Source organism: Hyla sarda, chromosome 4 (assembly GCF_029499605.1).
Source record: "Hyla sarda isolate aHylSar1 chromosome 4, aHylSar1.hap1, whole genome shotgun sequence".
Taxonomy (NCBI): Eukaryota; Metazoa; Chordata; class Amphibia; order Anura; family Hylidae; genus Hyla; species Hyla sarda.
In genome coordinates this window covers 229,163,201-229,181,623 of record NC_079192.1, presented here as the reverse complement: position 1 = coordinate 229,181,623, position 18,423 = coordinate 229,163,201, and the positions used below count along the sequence as shown (strand labels likewise).

Genomic DNA, 18,423 nt, shown 5'->3' with positions numbered 1-18,423 from the left:
TGCCCGCTGAACTGCTCTGTTGAAATGTCACAGAGCAGTAGCTGGCCGTGCAACAATTGTATTAAAAGTCGCACAGACGTTAATACAATTGTAACATAGAGACATATAGGGCAGGGTTTAATTGCCATGGGATTTCTTCTAAATATGGTCAGTGCAAATTTTTAGCAGAAAAGTCGCACATGATAAATTGCATGGAACCAGACTGCGACAAATTTAGACAAAAAAAAGCTGTCTACATTGCTTGATAAATTCCCCTCAATGTGTGTATGTATATGTGTATTCCAGCATCACTTCCAAATGGCTGAAGATATTTCGATAAAACTTGATGCACGTGTTACTTAATTGTCAACTACAAATATAGGATAGATAAATTAACCCTAACCTACTCCCATTTGCGAGGGTCAGGTTTTTTGTTTAAAGTCCCATGCAAGTCTATGGGAAATGTATATTTCAGCATAACTTCCAAACTGCTGGAGATATTTTTATAATACTTGGTACACATATTACTTATAAGTCAAATAAAAATATATGATAGTTAAATTAACCTTAACTCACCCTGTTTTGTGAAGGATGCGGTTTTCGTTTCAAGTCCCATGCAAGTATATGGGACTTCCGTTAGCTTGCTCCACAAGCTCCACACTGCATCTCCTGGTGAGTGTGTCAGTCCGGCTTGCAAGCTACACCCTCCCTGCATGCCATTCCCCCTCTCGCAAAGACATTCCCATCATTTAAACCACACCACTTTTATTTTCTACCCTTTTTGTGAATCAGTCTGGCTTGCAAATCACGCCCACTCCTACAATGCCACGCCCTCTTCTCTTTTTGGCTTACAATATCTTCATCCCAACTCGGATGGGATATGAGGTCAGGATATAAGGATGGGATATGAGGACGGGATATGAGGACGGGATGTAAGGTCAGGACATGAGGATGGGATATGAGGACTGGATATGAGGAAGAGATATGAGGACGGGATATGAGGACAATAAATGAGGATGGGATATGAGGTCAAAAGCTTCCTCCCTGCTTTTCCTCCCCAACAAGAATTAGGAAGGAAAAAAAAGTCAATGCCGGGTACTCAGCTAGTTGAAAATAAATCAATTATTTCACAAGGTTACAGAATACACAACTAATCTCTTGTTACTTAAAAGAGCTGTCCAGAATTAGGAAAACATAGCAGCTTTCTCCTATAAACATATCCCCCTGTCCACAGGCAGTATGTAGCATTGTAGTTCAGACCCTTTTATTTCAGTGGAGCTGGGGCCGAGTTGCAATGCCAGATCCAAGCAAAGAATCAGTAGTGCTGTTTCTGGAAGAAAGCCTCCATATTTTCTAATTCTATTAAATTGAAATATTCTTTCACAGACTTTTTTTTCCCATACAGCAAAGGTTGGAGCAATTTTACTAATCTTTATTGAGGGGGCAGGGCAACCTCATCCAATCTGAGGCATTTCTCTACACTCCCTAAGTAATGTTCATTGTGTGCTTATATCCATGGTTTTAAGTGTATCAACCATTAGAAATTACATCAAAGACATAGGCAGCAAAATTATGGGGATTATGTTTCTGATATATAAGACTACAGAGCTCCTTTTTATACCATCTCTCTTTTTCCTCACATGTATACTAAACACCTAGAACAGTGGTCTCCAACCTGCGGACCTCCAGATGTTGCAAAACTACAACTCCCAGCATGCCCGGACAGCCGTTGGCTGTCCGGGCATGCTGGGAGTTGTAGTTTTGCAACATCTGGAGGTCCCCAGGTTGAAGACCACTGATCTAGAAGATTCATCTAAACCTGTGCAGAGAAACAATAATACATTTGCCCACATCAACCAGTCATATTGCTTCTTTTATTTTTTTTTAGAGTCCTTTATGAAACATTAAATAAGCAATCTGATTGGTTGCTACAGGCAACTGCACTGCTCTTCCTCTACATAGGTTTTGATATATCTTCCCTTCATCTTCTTTTTGCCACCATTAGGCTATGTTTTCACGACAGAACGTCTGCATGGAGAATCTCGGTGCAGACATTCCGCATACTGCGGGTGCTGGCATAAATCGCACAGGAATGCAATCTCATAGACAGACATGCATTCCATGCATACTCCACACATAGAATAATCATGTTCATTCTCTGTGCGAACACGGAAAATGGAATTTCCGTGCCAGAAACATCTGATGCGGAAATTCTGGCGTGTGCACAGTGCAGCAGAATCCTATTGAATTCAACTGGATTCCACTTCAGCAGAATCTCTGTGCTGGATTCCAATGTGGAATCCTGCACACAAATTTTGCTGTGTGAACATGGCCTTATAGTGAATTCTTTGTACAGCTGTATATGGGTCTGATTGATCAGAGTGTTATTTACAAACAGACCGGCCTTTGATATGTACAATATTTTAACATGAAGTATAACAATAGAACAGTACTGTGTACTCAAGAAACAAACACAATGGGGCAGATTTATCAAAACCTGTGCAGAGGAAAAGTTGCCCAGTTGCCCATAACAACCATTCAGCTCGCTTCTTTCATTTTTAACAAGGCCTCTGTAAAATGAAAGAAGGGATCTGATTGGTTGCTATGGGCAACAGGGCAACTTTTCCTTTGCACAGGTTTTGAGAAATCTCCCCCAATAAACTGAGCGTATTACAACAATATTCCATATGATTTATGCTGCTTTTTACATGAAAACCAATTGTATCAATGTGACCATGAAGGTAAATCAGAGACAAAAAAACAGGTTTCTGTCATGACAGGTCCCCGTCTGCTCACAGTCCTCAGGAATACTTTTGTTTACAAGGATAAAATATGAACCTTCCGTAAATATGACAGTACCTGCAAGACAAGTCTAGCTTGCCACACAAAATTGCTATTTATTTATTTTTTTGTAAAGACAAACATTTTCTTCTCAGGATAAGTATGTGAGGAAGCTCCAGGCTGCTAGTATTTGGCAGTGAGTCATATACAGTGATAATTTTAATGAGACAAAATACTAGAAATAAAGAAAAAAAAATTCTATTCTAACAATGCTGCAAGTGCTTTTTTCCCAACAACATTAGCTTTCACGCAGAAGAAGCCACATTAGCCTAAGGGTGGCATTAAAACTCTGAATCTGAATTGGAGCAAAATGCATTTTTTAAGCTACTAATCGGGTAGCGGTGGGTACATCTCATCAGCTACATTTTCATTGCATTATTCAAAAATGTTTTGAATCCAGTTATTCAGAATTCAAAGAATATTAGAACGCTCCATTAAATGTCTGGCTCGTTCTTATGCATCTTTATCCTCAGCTGTATGGCTATAAAACAACGCTTTGATACACACCACTGAGAAACATAAACATGTTTTGAGATGCATACGTGTTGCACAAAGTCTTCGGCATGTATGCATAGCAGATGCTTTAAAGAAAGGAGCTGGTGTTATCGTCTAGGAACCTTTCCACACATACAGGTAATGCATTGATAATGTCAATAATAATAATTCAGCATTCTTACCATCTACGCAGGCTGGCCTTGCTCTTGTTGTGCCGGCAATCTGTCCTTTTCTACATGCACAGCGAGCAGTTTGTCGGGCTATGGTCCTTCGGGGCTGACTGCTGTCTCTGTCATATGTAACAACCTCACACGTACCTGCAGCCAGTTGACCTGGAAAAGAGCCAGCAACAGGTACCAATGTCAGCCAAGGTACTATAAGCAATCAATTATAGGTAAACAGAGTCAGGCCCCATGCAGCAGAAGCCCCTTCCCGACAAATGGGAAATAAGCTGGAGGATGTAATCAAACTGAGATGACATATAATTTTTCTTTGAGACAGACGTGTCAAAACCCAGCAAGATGATGCTGTCAAGAAAATTGTTATTGGCCTACAGAAGGTGAGTTGGGTCAGTCTGGCCAGAGTTACTTTTCAACACAGGTAAAATATAAATACTGTATGTAGATCAAGACCAATAGTATAGTAAAGAACAAAGTAACGGGCTGTAGTTTATATTGGGACTATTCTTTGTTTGCCTGAATTAGCATGCACTGCCTATATCCTGAAATGCTATTGTAATTGTGAATTATTATCTTCCCAGGTGTGAAATGTATAAATTATGCAGTATCTAATGGAGGTGAAAAACTGTTGTTAATGAGGCAACTGCTCTTATTTCCAACCTCCGCTGGAGATAGAATACAACTTTCTTCAGATGCTTAGAACTTGTAAAACACTGTTGACTTAATTCTGCTTCTTCTGTTTGTATAAACAATGAAGATCATTCTTTTATCACGTGAAGACTCGGGACAGGGGGATTTCAGAGTGCATTTTATTTCAGCTTCAAATTACTCTTTCTGATTTATTTTTGTAACCTTAGTGTTATACACAGTCATGGCCATAAATAATGACACCCTTGAAATTATTTCCTGGATATGTTCCCTGAGATGAATGGTTCCTGTAGCCTCTGTTGTCTTCTCTAATGAATATTTTTGCCATCCTTCTCTCTCCTTGCCATCTGCCTGCAATCATTGCAGCTCTTCTCTGTCAGCCCCCACCCTCCTGCTCGGAGCAGCAAAGAGAGAATTAGTGTCTGATTGGATGAGGCTGCACACACCTTCCAGTTCTCAGCACTTAAGAGAGCATGACTCATCAGTGCAGAGCAGAAACCACATGGTCTGTGTCTCTCAGGAGGGTGGGAGCTGCTTTAAGAGAGGGATTTGGACAGCAACAGAGTGGATGCCTGGATGATGTAATTCCCTTACTTCATGCATGTAAGTGACAACCAAAGAGGGTAAACTGCTCTATATTGCTAATGAATAATATTTAGACATTTAAATAGGTTGATAAGAGGGAAATGATGGACTATGGGTTTAGTTCCCTGGAGTACCCCTTTAAAGATTTAGTAAAACTATGTAACGCTAAGACAGTGCCGGTTTATCAAAGCAGTGGAGGTTGTTTGATAAATGTTGCATATTTTAAGACTTTTTTTATTTTGTTTTGGCTTACTTTAGACCAGTGTTTCCAAATAGTGGCACTCAAAATCTTGCAAAACTGCGACTCCCAGCATGCCTGGACAGCCGTTGCCTGTCCAGGCATGCTGGGAGTTACAGCTTTTCAACATTTGCAGGACTATCATTTGGAGACCACTGCTTTAGACCAACTCACATTTATGGTGCATGTCATTGCCACTCCGTTTTCTTCCAATACCATATCCCTTTTCCAATAAGCCTTTTGTTCTTTGGGAGACAGACTGATACCAAAAGAGCCTGGTCACAGCTTACCCCTTCACTTCATTGCTCCACTTAGTGCCTAGCTGTGCTGAGTGTTTATGTGAGTGGATAGATCAGGATAGACAGCTGTTGAATATATTTGTCCACCTTAAGATAATATCCTCTTCTCCAAGCCCCACACTTTTCTCTCCTTATCTTAAGGTCACGTGTAACTAGCCATTCAAAGAGCATTATCCTGTGTCAAATACTCACAGTAGAACATCTTAGGATACGTTATAGCAGTTGCAAGGTTAGGAAACACTACTGCATATTGTTGTACTAATCAGAATAAACTAGTAAGCATGTAGAACATAGTAAAAATGGCAAGAATTGGGTAAGTATTGTTCAAGCTACAGGCTAATTCTCATCTTGGTCTTGTGCCCGTATTAAATAATAATTTCTTTATATAGCGCCAACTTATTCTGCAGCGCTTTACAAAGCTTGTCAGTGTCAACAACTGAGGTTTACAATTCCACATTAACCTATTAGTATGTTTTGGAGTATGGGAGGAAAGTAAAGTAGAAGGAGGAAACCCACACAAACACAAGAAGAATCTTTAAACTCCATGCAAATGCTGCCCTTGGTTGGATAAGAATGGAGGAGGATCTAAGCACTGCAAGGCCAGAGTGCTAACCACTGAGCTACCGTGCTGTCCAAATTGTTTTATAAATGCAAATTACAAGATGATAGAATACATTTTTCTCAACATTAGTTGATTCCACATTAGGGTTGTATGTGTAACAATGTATGTATAACAATAAAAATAGGAAGACAAATGTTGGACAATACAAAGAGGCATTCAATCTCTATATCACGATAATATCAAAAGACAATCGAAAAACTAAGACCTCATAATTCGAAACAGAAGCAACAGCAACTATATACTATATATATATATATATATATATATATATATATATATATATAATGTACAAACAAGAAAGTTGCAACAGCACTCTAGGTCAAAAAATGGAGGCTCTCAGCGCACTTTTTGATCAAAATGTGTCCAATAGGGCGAGGGAATAAAGTACACAGTGACAGTGTGAAGGTAGGAAATCAAGCTGAATAAGCTATGCACAGAAGTGTACAGATTTGTAACAGTCTAAAAAAAAAACACAACAAATAAACATGTCCCCTATGTACAGATAGAAGAGAAACAAGAAGAGAAAGTATGTTACCACATGGGGATAAAAAGCTTTAGGCACAGACCAGTTTACATGGCAGCGGAGACCTTCGATTTGTTCTGCAAACTTCCATATGTTCATAGAACCAAAAACTTTTTAATATATTTTACAATTTCTTAAGGGGTTCCTATGCTACCAGTGAATGAGCAGATGGGAATGTACAGGACAAATGAAAAAATATAGTGACTAAGTGGAGGAACATCTTTTTAGAATGCAAACGTTCTGGACGAAGGCTCACCAATATATTTCTATTAGGCTATACATCATACAGAATGCTATAAACTACATTACAGCATCGTTCCAGGCCTGGCTTTTACATTATGTGAAATTCAGCACTTGTCACTGAAACTTTGGAATCAGTTTTAAGTAGGTCATAAAATAAAGCTGCATATGTTTTACATGTCATTATCCTTGTTGTTGTGCTTTAGAGTTAAGGATTTACACCCGCATTTGTGAAACTGTTAAACTGCAAATTAAACATTAAAGTGTGACATGATCAACTACTGGAATCATCCAAGAACCAAGCAAAAGGTATATAACCTTAAATATTTATTAGAAAAAGATGTATGTATTGTGAACATTGATATGGATAGTGGTCTTAATTCCAAACTACTCATATGAAAAGTCTGAACAAGATAATAGCACAGATAGAAATAGTTTTCATGGAAATATAGGGGTAATTTCTATGCAGGTTCTAGGATTGCAAATGTAAGCACTGATGAATAGGTAGGTAATGTAGGCATTTGCTTAGGAAAACATTTGCTTAGGAAAATCTGGTCTGGCTTTTGACCAGTTATTTTTCCCCTGTATATGTAAAGGTGCCCATACACCTTCAATAGACATTGGCAAAATATTTGTCTCCTTTTCAGCCTATACCCATGAATGTTTGGCTTGGTCAAAGATTCATATGTACTAATTGGGAAGAGGAGAGGTAAGCTGCTGCCAGACAGTTCTGCAGTGCTTATCTCCCCCCAAAAAAGGGTCAGACAGCTAAAATCCATCATGCTCGACCCTTCTGTCCCCTTGCCTTATCAGTTAAGGGAGTTCCAGTAGGTCCTCATACACATTAAAGTTGACCAACTTTTTACTAAGGTGTATGAGAACCTTAAGAACAATAGAAAATGGTGGTAAAGGTGGAAGAGAAAAGTAATCCGGCATCTTTTACACTAGAATTCAGGGACCAAAAGGGAAAAGAGGAAGGACTAGAAGTAAGTGGAGTAGAAGTAAACATATAAATATTCTTTTACAGAAAGAAAAATATTATTTATAAAAAGTACGGGGGTTAAAACACTGTATTTTTAAGTAATGAAAAAAAAAAAGATATCACATAAAAGTCAAATAGCTTTTTCCAGTATTGATACTGTAACAGTCAATGTCCATTTCCTTCTATTTCTGTAATACTTTATAAAGTCTGGTTTGATAAGTATCTACCATGCAAATGAAATGTTTTGATGAAAAGAAAATAGAATGAATTTCTAAATTGAAACAAGAATCTTTCATTTAGATAGAAAAGTAATTAAATTATATGACCAGTTTTGCATATGCATGACGACAGACTGGCTTCAGAAGGAAAAGCTGATTGGATTTAATCTTCAAAATCGAGTGAAAATGTAATTAGAACCACTGGGACTTGTGGTTGAGACAATATATTACAAAAATTATAAAATTAAACAAAAAATTACATATTTACCTTTTTTTTGTATTTTTTTTAATGTTATTATGATTGTTAAAGTGCATGAAGACTCCAAAGCCAGATACAATAAATTTGTACTCCACATATTTCTATCTTATTGCAGCAATATATTAAGCAGCTCGGTGCAGAGAATGTTCTCATCATAATAGTAGACCAATAGCAATCCCATTGAACATACACTTTCTGGAATAAGTCTCAGTGGATGACAGTTAATATCAGCAAATGGTATATAGGGAAAATACAAAACCTATCTATGTTAGGTTAAAACAGAACAGTGACAACATAGATATGCTGAAGAAATTAGAATTGTTAATAGTAATACATTGTATGTAAGGTACATCCTTTAATTCCGTTTTTGAACATGTTCACATAGCAATTTTTTGCAGAGGAGGCCAAGCTGATTTCATGGCAGAAAATGGGGTGTCAGTGTCTGAAATCCTGCTCCCATTAACTTCAATAACAAAGAAGTGACTTGTCACTTCCTTTCCATGTGGCTGCACACTGAAGGTCAATTGAAGACAATGGGAGCTTCAGGACATCTCCCCTGCACTTCCTGAGGCTCAGAAAAAGTCACAACACAGTACTGCACATAGGTCCAGATCATGCCAATGTGCATAGGTCCTTAGAATTCTTCTTATTAACCATTTTCTACTTAAAGCACACCAGCCAGAATAAGGTGATTTTTGGGCTTCTAATATTGTTCACATTCCCTCTACCTATCTATCTATCTATCTATCTATCTATCTACTATCATCACAAATACCATGTGACTACCTGTTATCCTATTAGATACATTTCCAGTTGTTCTCTTTGTTGTTGACATATGCCAATCACTTGTTTCCAGTGCTGAGAAGCCAGCGACCTGTCCTCTAGGGTAACACAAGGTTCCACCCTCACTGGGATATTGGTGAAAATCAGGATAATGGTTTTTACACTGAGATCCTTTTCTGCAGGCTCAGACCATTCTTCAGCAGGACTGTTACACCTTAAGTTGTGCTTGAGCTTTTCCCGATGCTCATACTATAGGAAGAAAGCTTTCGATCAGTGCAGGCAGACCGTAGCTCATCCAGGCCAAACTTTAAGACCAGAACACTCACAGTACGTCAGTATACTGAAAGCTTTTCGCCATATCACATCATGCAATATTTTCACATAGATAACCCACTCAACTGCCCGGGCTCACTGCATGTATTGCGCACATGTCATTATTCTATGCCATGTATTACATTATTTAAATGTTATACACACACTTGTTCTGCCTGAAACTGAATTATAGAAGCATTTAAGACTAAAGTCCCTTGGGCCCTCTAGAGGAAGTTATTCTGGGGGCCCATCCTAATTTCTGGTCTTAAGGTCGGCTTCAAATAAGGTTCTTTTTTAAACCTTTGGAGCCCTACATTAGGGGAATTTATGTTGTGGTCACACCATAGGCCTCCCAGGCAATCCCCTGTGACTCTGGCTGGCTACTCTAACCCTGCAGGTACTCAATGGCAGCTGGTAGGATATGGAGTATGGGGGGGGGGGGGGGGTCACTTATAAACACTACAAATTAGCTGCTTATTCCCAATGGTACACTTGATTTGTTATAATACTTGATTATGATGTTGGAAATGTCCCTGTTTTTTAATCATATTGTGAGTAATGTACCACAATATTCTATTAACCAAAACATCTAAAGTCTCATACAAGAAATCACAAATGAGTAGATGGTAAGTATAGTTTGATTTCCTTGACTTAGCCACCCCAGTTCTCTATTCATTGAACATGTTATTACGGTTGCTATTTTATACTCCTGAAAACTGGAAGGTCATACTCCTACTAATTAAACAAAGGCCGTAATGTTCTCGCTTAAGGAATTGCTGTAAAAAAGAGTTTTAAAGCATGACATTTGCGGGATGTCTTCGGAATACAGGATGGACCTCTTATTACCACCAATAATTGTTTTCTTTGTGTCTTGTCTAGAAAGTGTTCCTTAAACACCCTGTACGGATGGCAAAACAATTACCATCATTCTTTAAATAAGAGCTTTAAGAAAGAAACACCTCATTAACACTGCAAATAAAAACTAAATGCTAAAAGTCTACTCGAGCTTCGTAAAAATTCCCATTTACGTACATGACTTAAGTGACTGACAAAGACGGTCTACATTCCCAGCCCTAAGACTATTTAATGATGAAGGAATCACCATTTAAAAAATCCCCACTTGCTAATTCACAGTGGCACAAAAGAGATATTTTGTCATCTATTCATAGTTGTGAGAAAAAAACGAAGATGTATCTTCTCATTGTTTATTTCCATACAATCGGCTTTCCTGTGATTTTTTTTTTCCATTTAAATGGATTTGAAAACATCCTTTTATCCTTACTAGCTACACCAGACATGCAGAAAATTATAATCTTCACAACAAGAAAAGGATAATCACTCACTGGCTGATGCACGGCTTTGAAAAATGGAGAAATCAGAAGGCCAAATTGCACAGTGAAAAGCGGTTGCTGCCTAATAATTTTGCTATAGTAGATTGTCAAACAAAGGCTAATAGATAACTACAGTAACACTAAGATAAAACATAAAAGAATTTGCCATGCCTGTTGCAATAAAAATAGAGCAGTTCCTTCATTCACTGAAAGCTTTTAAGTCATTTCATGCCAATGTGCTTTGCAAAATGATATTTCTTCCATGAAATCATTTCTATTAACAATATTTCTATATATTTTTTCTGATTTATTGTAAATGTTCCCTCTCAAAAGATATGTAGCAGCATATAGATAAGTGCTTTGCACATCTGCAAGGGTCACAGAACTTGGTAGACTGTGAAAATGGAACAACACAGTAAAGATACTCAGCTGATAAAGAAAAAAAAATCCACAGTCTATATTAGCTCATGTTACTGCCATGGTTGTATCTACAGAATTTATTGTTACACTGGATGGATTGATATTATTTAGATTTCAGGGTGCAAATGACATTTTCTAATGCACATATGCTAAAAGATATAAATAAATATATTATCCCTTAAGGACTCAGCCCCTTTTCAGCTTAAGGACTCAAAACAATCTTCGTTTTTGCATTTTCATTTTATCCTCCTCATCTAAAAAATCATAAGGCGTTCAATTTTGCACCTACATATCCATTTAAGGGCTTGTTTTTTTGCGTCACCAAAATTAGAATGTTTAAAATTGTCATCTTCTGAGCACTATAACTTATGGAGCTATATGAGGGCATATTTTTTGCACAGTGATCTGTAGTTTTTATCAGTACCATTATTGTTTTGATGGAAATTTTTGATCACTTTTATAAATATTTTTATGGAACATAAAGTGACCAAAAATTCACTATTTTGGACTTTGGTATTTTTTTTTACGTGTACGCCATCGACCGGTACCACATATGATTTTTTTTTTATTACATTATTTTATTTAAACAATAGGAAGGGGGGGGTGATTTAAACATTTATTAGGGGGGAAGCTTATTCACATGTATTCTCTTATTTATTTATTTCTACCACTTTTTACTTTTTTTTTTTTAGCCCCCTTGGGGGGCTATACTATCCAATCTTCTGATTGCATACACTGTTTAATGCTATGCCATTGCACAGCATTGATCAGTGTTACCAGCGCTTTGTTGCTCTAGCCTGCTGCGGAGGCATGGGGCAGCAGATCACCTATCGGACGACGAGGAAAACACTTCTGTCGTCCAGTAAGCTGATTGGGACATTGCAATTCTGTTGAAATAGTCCCGATCAGCTCTGCTGAGCGGCCGGTTTAGTTTAACTTTCGGTTTAGACACCGCAATCAGTTTCAGTTTAGACGGCCCGATCGGTGGTGCCCACAAGGTTTAACCCATTCTCCGCTTGTGAGAACAGTTTACACCCCGTTAGCGGGACACAGCTATGCCCGGAGTCCTTAAGGACTCGGGGAAGGGGGCATACCCATACGCCCTGCGTCCTTAAGGGGTTGACAAAAAATGTAAATATATTATATATATATATATATATATATATATATATATATATCTATATATATACCAAAGTAGTTGCAGCACCACCAAATAAAGCATGGGTCTGGGTCTGATCTTGACCCGTTTAGATAGTCCAACCAGTGATGGCGCAGCACTCCAAAGTTGAAAAAAACGTGTTGAGCTGAAACGTTGCTGTCTGTTACATGTGGTGAATTCACGTTTTTTTCAACTTTGGAGTGCTGCGCCATCACTGGTTGGAATATATATATATATATATATATATATATATATATATATATATATAGTGAAAGGAAGACTACAGAGAAATTGGGATTATGGATTTGTTGACATTGGAAAACAGATGTTACGTGTCGATACAATGTAGGAATTACACTGTGGCAGCTAATACAGAGGATTTTTATTGTGTTGTGTGCAGATAAGAAACATAAATATGTTGAGCTAATGTAATTTTCCTTTGTGACTTTATATAGCATTTTAGTACATTCTAGAGGTAGTCTAAAGAGTATGAGCTCCTCTTTAGAATAATTGTACTAGTCATAAAGTAAGCTTAAAGGGGTTTGTGAAGGGGTCAAGTCCTGGGGGAAAAGTCTGGAAACTCACCCAAGATTTCTCCTCAAGGGCTGGTCCTGCAGGACTCCTGCAAATGGGAATAGTGTTCCTCCTGTTGTGGAAAAAGTGGACGAACTCCTTTCTCATGTGTTTCTGCAGGACTTGAGCCCTGGGTTTGTGGGACTGTTTTTTTTTTTATGGTCTATTGTCAGAATAGGGCATTAAAAGCATTAATGTAATTTACTAATACCTTTGACATGTTGTGTGATCACAAGTTATAAGCCAGTGAAGACTTATCCCCAGCTCTCAATGAAATCCAAATCTGTGGAGTGAAAAGGTTGGATCTGCTGGTCGGCCAGGTGCACTTCACAGGGTTATAGCTTGTGATCACAGTAGATCTCAAGAGTGGGACTCATGTCTGGACAACATGTAAAAAGTTTAATCCAATGACAGTAACATCACATGGATCAGCTACTTGTCAGAGCCATGGAGCCCACAATACAAAGTGAACAGAGTTGGAAGTAGATGGTGCTGTTCAATCTTTAAACATCAGGAGCTATGCTACCATAACCAAGCATGGCTGTTACCCAATGTAGGGAACTGTCTACTACCGGATCAGTTTAATGTCAGTTCACTGTCAATTCACTGTAGGCCTTGTGCCACTCAGCTGATCGAAAACCAAACGATTAGATGTTATTGGCTTATCCTGATGATAGGCCATCAATAAAAAAAACTCAGAAAACCTGTTTAAACCATTAATGTATGTGGAGTCTCTAAGCAATAATTGGTTTAGAGCTGGGTATACAGAGATGTGAAGTGCAAGGGATATCCTGGCCTTCAGCCCTAAACCCCCACAAAAGAAGAAAAAACTCCCTGGTTGAATTCTTCAGAACAGTCACAGATTGGTGACAGTACTGTTGAAGCATGGTTAGGATGGAACAAAGCCAAGGGTCGTACCAGCAGTACAGGCAAGGTGTGACAGCTTAGAGTACAAGGGGTCAGAACCAGGAGTAGACCAACAGGAACTAGATGAATAATCTCAAGAGCAAAGCAGAGAAAATATCCGGACAGGAGCAAGGGTGAGGGTCAAGTAGGAGTTAGAATCAGGGAAAATGGAACAATAATTGAGAGCCAGCACAGGATATAAAGCTCAATTGGCAGACAAGACATTAAATAGACTGCCAAACCTGATAGAATTTACTCACACTATTTGTTTTGGCAACCTGATGCCAACACACAGCCAGAACAGGAAAGCCACAGCCTGATATAGCAGGGTCACAACAGGAAACAGAAGCCAGAGAACCAGTGGTTGCCTAGTAAGTGCATACAGCCTTCAGCCAGAGGCACAGATGGTCACTTGGATGCAGCACTGAAACCTGGGTCACTATTAAACACTTGGTTGTAATAAATGATACAGCATCAAGACGATCTGAGGTAACCCTATTCTACTGCTATTTGGGTGCAGAATTCAGTGCAGCAACAAAAAGTTACATAGCCTGTTATCAGCTGGAAAATTGGTAGATGCCCTCAGACAATGAATGAAGCAACTTTGTCACTAAGAACAGTTCCAATACATACAAAGAAGAGAAAAGTGCAATGCACACATTGTACAGCTATCAAATTATAAGTACAGCAAAATATCCCCAGATAACCTGTATTAAGCCACTAGGGGCATTTGCCAAACCACAGACACAGCAGGAAACACTAAGTAACCAATACATGAGAAAGTAAAATGATAACATTTCTTTATGTTGTATTTACAGTCATCTGTCTGCTCAGGGGTCAAGTCCTGGAAAAAAAGTGTGGGAACTCACCAAAGATTTCTAATATACTATTGACTATGTTTAACCTGTGTAGAAGTAGAAGAAGAAAGGCCCTAAAAAAGGAGGAGGGGGAGATGGACCCCACTAGTGGGAGAGAGTCGGAGACCCTATAAAATGGTTGCTCACCTTGAGCGTATTTCAAATACGCATATAACCTCATGCAAAGGTATAATGGAGTGCAATCTCAGAGGTCCTAGGAAGTATCCAATGGAAATCCTGCAGTGGAGCTCAATAGAAAGTGAAGAAAATGACCTTTGGAATAGGCGCCGAGGTGTCCAAGGAAATCCCACAACCAAGTCAGGGATATGAAATAAAAGTAGGTTGTTTATTAAATAAAGAAAACAATAACACATTTCAGGGTGCAGCAACCCCTTCTGAAACACGTTATTGTTTTATGTATTATTATATTTATGTGTTAATAAACAAGCTACTTTTATTTAACATCCCTGACTTGATTGTGAGATTTCCTTGGACACCTGGGCAACTATTCCAAAGGTCATTTTCTTCACTATTAATAATGCTTAGGCCACTAAAGTAAATGGGGGCATTGCCACTGCACCACAGTATATCTGTTTGACAGAATATATATCCTAAGTGTAAGGTTAAATCATGATGTGAATATATAGGACAGTGTTTCCCAACCAGGGATCCTCCAGGTGTTGCAAAACTACAATTCCCAGAATGTCTGGACAGCCAAAGGCTGCCAAAGGCTGTCCAGGCATGCTGGGAGTTGTAGTTTTGCAATATCTGGAGGCACCCTGGTTGGGAAACACTGATATAGGACCATATATAGTAGCCAGAGAAGGAGAGAACAGATGTAACTACTGCCCCCTACCCCCACTTATACAAATATTCCCACATATGGTGACCATATAATTTTTGCATATGCTAATTTTCGCTTATGCTAATTTTTGCATGTGCTAATTTTCGCATTTGCTAATTTTCGCATATGCGAAAATAAAACGCGAATATTACAAATATGTGGATTTAGCAAATATATGACGAATATTAGTCCATATATTTGCAAAATATCACAAATTCGAATATGGCCTATGCCGCTCAACACTACTCCTTACTACTGTGGTCAGACACTGTAACAAACCTCCTTATAGAATTTACTTACTACTGTGGTGACACACTGTAACAGATCTCCTTCCATGTAATTACCTTACTGGAGTGACATGTGACCTCTCTTCCAGCTCAGCCCCGCCTCCTCCACAGCATCAAACAGGTCCTTCAGCCACGATCTTTCCTCTCCTCCACAGCTAAGCTCCGCCCCCAACATGTGATGGTGACATCATCATGGGTCCTACATCTCCAGCATCTAGCAGTCCGGGCTAGGGGAGGAGACGGAGGAAGGGTAAGAACAGAGATCGGACCTGCAGGACTAATGTAACAAGGACAGCGTTCCTCCTCTGGAAAAAGCAAAGGAACGCCATTCCTGTGTGTTCCTGCAGGACTCGAGCCCTGTGCCTGCTCCATATGATGTTAAATCCAATGAATTGCAAGCCCTGCACCTAGAAATAACCTTGAAGGTACAGTACATCATGGTAATCCAATTTCTGAACAAGAGACCAAACTTTATCACTATTACAGTTCACTATAATGGAACAGTTCAATATCCACTCTCACAGCTTAAGAACGCTGGGAAATTCAAATTATTCCAGCAGATACAAAGAAATTAATTTGAGTTATATCTATAAAAGGCTTTTTCCAGAAAATTTATCTGTGCTGTACAGAGCATGGTAAGTCTACCGAATTAAACAAGATCAGCAATGAAAAGGGCAGCTGTCTCTGCTGGAGTACATGAAAATCAAAGATGCTTTTCAGGGTTAGTAAAGCAATGAATCACTACTGCGTTCTTTCCTCTCAAACATGTTGTATCAGTGTCATAAGACACTATAACTGAGTTAATCTCTCCACTGTTATCCAATTAATGCCTCAGTTCTACTTTTACACTTTGTACAATATATATAGTATACTTGAACATCACCATCTCTACTTCATTATCTGAAAGGATTGGAAGGCGTCTGCACATGCACATAAATCAGGGATATTTCGAGAAGTATGGGATTCAGACATTTTCTCTATTTACAGATTTTTCTTCATCAGTATATCTGTAAGTTTTGAATGCATTTGCACAGATTTAAATACATTGAACTTTAAATTGTATCTAGCATTCACATATTCATATACAGGTGTCGAAGGCATATACAGGAGCTGTCAACATTTTATGTAGGATTGAGCTAGTGTATAAAAGTAAGGAAAAAAAGTTTACATGAAAAATAAACTAACAAAAGTACAAAAACATAAGTATAATAGGGGGCATAGCTATTTGGGTGCAAATGTATCTGATACACCCAGTTCCTGATGTCTGGGGGACACAAAGACCCCACTGAAGGATAAAGCCACTGTAAGAGATGTATCTGTTTGATTTCTCGTTTGTTAACAAAGCTTGCGGTTGCTCTGGCGACGCCTTGGCCTATTCTTGTGTCGTTTTTATGTTCCCACCCTGCTAGTTCTGGCTATTTAAGTTTGCAATGTCCTCTTAAACACTGCTTGTGAAAGAGCTTTTACTCTAATATATCCTGCATTTGATTCTGTGTTCTGGTTCTGTGACTTTGGCTCTGATATTGATTAACACTTTGCTTTTCGATTCGGTACTTCTTTTGTTCTCTTGGCTTTTGTATGCAGCTTGCTGACCACTGTTTCTCCATGACCCTTTCTGTATAGTGTGTAGTTTGTTGTTTTCACCTGAGACATCCATGCACTTTTTCCAGCGTAGGAATCACCTGGCACAATGCTACTGCATGCAGATCATGGGTGCTACAGTTCATATGGAGTTGTTTATAGAGCTAATAAATGCCACAGGCCAATAAATGGAGGTGCTCAATTAATCTCAGAGAATAAAGAAAAAGATGGAGCACTCACCAGGTATTGGCTTCAGGTAGCTTTATTCCCTACATCAGGAAGCGGCATATCGGAGAGGTAAAGAACAGAGAAGGGGAAATGGAGAAGGCAATGTGGAGAAGGTCCTTTACGTCTCTGTTATGCCGCTTCCTGAAGTACGGAATAAAGCTACTTGAAGCCAACACCTGGTGAGTGCTCTTTCTTAGGACAATGCAGAAATGTAAGAGTGGGGATACTGATAACTGAGTCCCATTGTAAAGAAGAAAACTGTTTCCCTGTAGCCAAGAGTGTATGGAGGGTGTGTGCGTGCCTGAGCCAATCACTGCCCGGGTGACATTCGACTACAGAGGCACTGTTTCTTCGTACCAAAGGCAACAGAAGTTCATGATTAAAAAGTTAAGTGAGTACAATTTAACAAACAGACTAAGCTATCTGTACAACATCATTATCCAGTAAAAACTAATGTTGGGGATAGCTGTGCAAATTTATGGAATGTGTCACATAGTTATTGCTATGTGTAAAGGTCTTCACCCAATGCACTACTATAAATTAAAAATTCAAAAACTGCCTCTTTACCAAATTGAATATGGTACATAAAAGCTACAGAGAGTTACTTTGTCTATTATGTTTCTCTAGAGGGAAAAGGGAAAGGAGACAAAAGCCGAGCTTGTTATAATAATTGGTATGTAGGTAGGAAAAGAAATGGTTCTTTGTGCGAAAGATGAATGTGAGAGATAAAAAGAGAGGAAGAAATGACTGATTCAAATTCAGGTTTGTTTCTGCTCCAGTAGAGAAAAATGACAACATGCTAGTTTTCCTGAGAAAGGACATAATTGTTTCATCAAATCAACATGTGCATTTGCAAATCATATTTTGTTTTCTGCAGCAAGCTATTTATAACAGAGACAAATGCTGAATTTGTTTTTGATTTGAAGACAATCTAGATTTGGTTTGAAGATTTAATTGCTTGGCATTCAACAAGTTCCGGAAAGATAAACACACCCAAAAAAAAAAAAAATTGCTACAAATTTTAAAAGGCATCT

General features: G+C 38.6%; 1 protein-coding gene across 2 annotated transcripts in view; it reads right to left on the bottom strand.

Annotated features, from left to right (window-relative positions):
• The window catches only part of TAFA5 (TAFA chemokine like family member 5), a 577,073-nt gene that overhangs the window by 339,594 nt on the left and 219,056 nt on the right, over positions 1 to 18,423 (bottom strand). For both annotated transcript variants that reach the window (XM_056573705.1, XM_056573707.1), the window contains exon 2: positions 3,498 to 3,647. In XM_056573705.1, coding sequence (XP_056429680.1) covers positions 3,498 to 3,647 — 150 coding nt within the window. The remainder of the gene's footprint in view (positions 1 to 3,497; positions 3,648 to 18,423) is intronic.